The sequence below is a fragment of the Medicago truncatula genome, chromosome 3 (assembly GCF_003473485.1).
Source record: "Medicago truncatula cultivar Jemalong A17 chromosome 3, MtrunA17r5.0-ANR, whole genome shotgun sequence".
In the NCBI taxonomy this organism is placed as follows: Eukaryota; Viridiplantae; Streptophyta; class Magnoliopsida; order Fabales; family Fabaceae; genus Medicago; species Medicago truncatula.
In genome coordinates, this window is record NC_053044.1 from 11024052 (window position 1) to 11027490 (window position 3439).

At 34.6% G+C, this 3439-nt stretch overlaps 1 protein-coding gene across 1 annotated transcript; it reads left to right on the top strand.

Annotated features, from left to right (window-relative positions):
• Nucleotides 1–2113: 2113 nt before the first annotated feature.
• Nucleotides 2114–3028, top strand: LOC112420074 (glutathione S-transferase T3). Its single transcript, XM_024778693.2, has one exon. It carries the CDS (start codon nt 2114–2116, stop codon nt 3026–3028), a length of 915 nt encoding a protein of 304 aa, XP_024634461.2.
• Nucleotides 3029–3439: the final 411 nt, after the last annotated feature.

Genomic DNA, 3439 nt, shown 5'->3' on the forward strand with positions numbered 1-3439 from the left:
GTTTGAATGTTGCCTCGACCGTGGGTAACGTGCAGGTGATTCCGAGTAGTAGGTGTGGTGGCTCACAAAGTTTAGGGCTCTGATACGTGGGATGGGGTTTTATTATTTGAATTCTTTCCTATGTATCAACTTTGAATTATAACTGATGTAGTTATTTGGTGATCGACTGTTATGTTGAAATGGCCTTTATGCCAAGAATAATTATTGTAGAATGAATGATGATGAAAATAATCCGCTGCGAGTTAATGACAATTTTATGAACGACGTTTGATTAAATAGATTTTTATATATCCTCTATTTAACCATTTTTAAATGAAGAAATGTAGCATGCTCGTTATGATTACTCTGATTATTTTGTATTATTACTATTTAAGTAATTTTGGAAAACGGGGTGTTACAGATATTCTAGATGCATGATTAGGGAATGTATGTTTAGATGTATGCTTAGGCTTTACAACGCTTAGACAAAAATCATTTTCCCAAAAAAATGTGAATAATCTCACTTGAAAACCTTTTTCCAAAAAAATAGGAGTCAAAACTCCTCATTTTCCTTTTATTTTCTTAAGTAAAAATCTTAATGAATTTTAATCATACTTAGACTTTATTTTGCAAAATAACTAATTCCACCTCACATTTTCCAAATCTCATGCCCTTGAGGCCTCTCATCTCCATTCTTCAAAATTCCTTTTTCAAACCTAAAATCAACCAACAAAAACAAAAACAATTTTTTTGAGAACGAACTACGATTGGTTTTGATCCCTTAAAAGGGTACGTAGGCAATGAGTCAAAACTCCTCCAAGCCAAATAAAAATAAAATCTCAATCATCTTTCTATCCCCCATTCTTCACTCAAATAAAACTTCTTTTTCAATAAGTAGGCAATAAAAGTAAAGCGTAGATATAAAACTAGGAAAACGGTTCTATAATCATTGCGGGTGCCTAACACCTTCCCGTAGTGAAAGCGATCCCCGAACTTAGACTCTAAGGGTTTTTTCTCAATTTTGCCCTTCCCAAGAAAAAAATAGAGATTATCAAAGATTGAAAGGTTCAAGCCAAAATCAATGACTTGACACCCGAAAATCGCGATAACATACACTATTGAAGTAAACCCCACCCTTACCTTAAATTTGCAGAAGAAATGTGCAGCAAAAATCCACTCTTGGTTCCTCCTTGGTTCTCTCTTGTTTGCTCCCAAAAACTGCTTCTACGTAAAACTGATTCTAACTTCTCTGTATAACTTCCCTCTTAAAAGTAACTCCCTTCTATTTTCATTTAACTCCCTTTAATTATAATAAATATTAAATAACTCCCCTAACTCCAAAGTAACTAATATTTCATACTTATTCTAATTATTATTAAATAAACCATATAATAAAATAATACACCACATAATTCACCCAAAATCACACATATATATATAAACATATGCATATATTCCACATAAATCACCAAACCATCATATATAAATGTATATATACTCCACATAGTTTAAAATTAATTAAATAAATCACTAGGGCGTTACATCGCGCGCGGATTTGCCAAGCCAGGCGCATGCGCTACACGCGCGGACAGGGAGAGTGGCTGAACTCACACGCGGAGAGAGAAGACACATGGCATTATGTGATTGGCTGCTTGGATTTTTATCTTCTTAATAATTTGGACTCAATTATTTCATTGAAAATAATTTTATTTTTTTTTTATCAAAATTCGTAATTTTTTTTCTCTATAAATAGAGACTTGGATTATTTGATTTGGACACAGAAAAAAAAAATCAAGTTTTTCACTCTCTTAATCTTATCATTAGCTTTGTATTAGCCTTTCTTTTGAAGTTTTAGTGTTTATTTAGTGAAATGGATCCCACTAACAATCAATTCCACACCCAAAATTCTTCTGATTACCATTTTAGCTACCAAAATCCCAACAATTATCAACACCCAAATCAATTTCTCAACCAACATCCTCAAAACCCAAATCAATTCCCCAACCAACATCCTCAAAACCCAAATCAATTCCCCAACCAAAATCCTCAAAACATGTCTAATTTTGGTTTTGCCTCAAATTTCAATCACCCATCCTCTGTTCCAAACAACTTTAATCCATATTTTAGATCTATGATGGGATATCTATCTCAAACACCCCCATTTAATGGTTATATGCCAATGGTGAATGAAAATTTTCAGAGTGTTGGTGAATATCCTGAATTTTCATCACAAATAAATCGTGGTGGAATGACACGAGATAATGAAGTTGCTCCAACTCCAGAGGATACAACACCAAAGAGCAAGAGAAACCAACAACCACCATGGAACACTGAACAAAATTTGGTGTTAATTAGTGGGTGGATAAAATATGGAACATGCAGTGTTGTCGGAAGAAACCAGACAAGTGAAGCATATTGGGGTAAAATTGCTGAGTATTGTAACGAGCATTGCTCATTCGATTCTCCGCGCGATGTAGTTGCATGCCGAAACCGTTTTAATTATATGAACAAATTAATAAATAAATGGGTTGGTGCTTATGATAGCGCTAAGCATATGCAAGGAAGCGGTTGGTCGGAAGATGATGTTTTCAAAAAAGCTCAAGAATTATATGGATGTGGGAAGAATGTTCAATTTACTTTAATGGAAGAATGGCGTGCTCTCCGAGATCAACCACGGTATGGTAGTCAAGTGGGAGGAAATGTTGACTCAGGAAGTAGTGGATCTAAGAGATCTTACGAGGACTCTGTAGGATCTAGTGCTCGTCCAATGGGTAGGGATGCAGCTAAAAAAAAAGGTAAGAAGAAAAGCAAGGGCGAGACATTGGAGAAGGTGGAAAAGGAATGGGTTCAATTCAAAGACTTAAAAGAGCAAGAGATTGAACAATTGAAAGAGTTAACTTTGGTGAAACAACAGAAAAACAAGTTGCTGCAAGAAAAGACTCAAGCTAAAAAAATGAAAATGTATCTAAAGTTAAGGGACGAAGAGCATCTCGATGACCAGAAGAATGAGCTGTTGGGGAAGTTGGAGCGTGAGCTGTTTGAAAATTAATTTTAATCAAATATTTGTTTGTATTCAGTCAACATTATCAGTGTTGTCTAGTCCCGACTGTTTGCTTTAATATTTGTCAGTGTTGTCTAGTCCGTAGTGTTTGCTTTAATAATTATCAGAGTCTTGTGTAGTCCTCACTGTTTGCTTTAATAATTATCAGAGCGTTGTCTAGTCCTCACTGTTTGCTTTAATAATTATCAGAGCGTTGTCTAGTCCTCACTGTTTGCTTTAATAATTATCAGAGTGTTGTCTAGTCCTCACTGTTTGCTTTAATAATTATCAGTGTTTGCTTTAATACAATACAATAACTTATTTCGAATTCGTTATTGTCGACCACACAATGTACTTATATATAGGGACTCATGTCTACTTCCAATATCACAAATCTCATTCCTATCTATTTCCAATATC

What these genes read in the sequence shown, in the direction of transcription:
- LOC112420074 (XM_024778693.2), top strand. Translation starts at nt 2,114, where the DNA reads ATGGGATATCTATCTCAAACACCCCCATTTAATGGTTATATGCCAATG.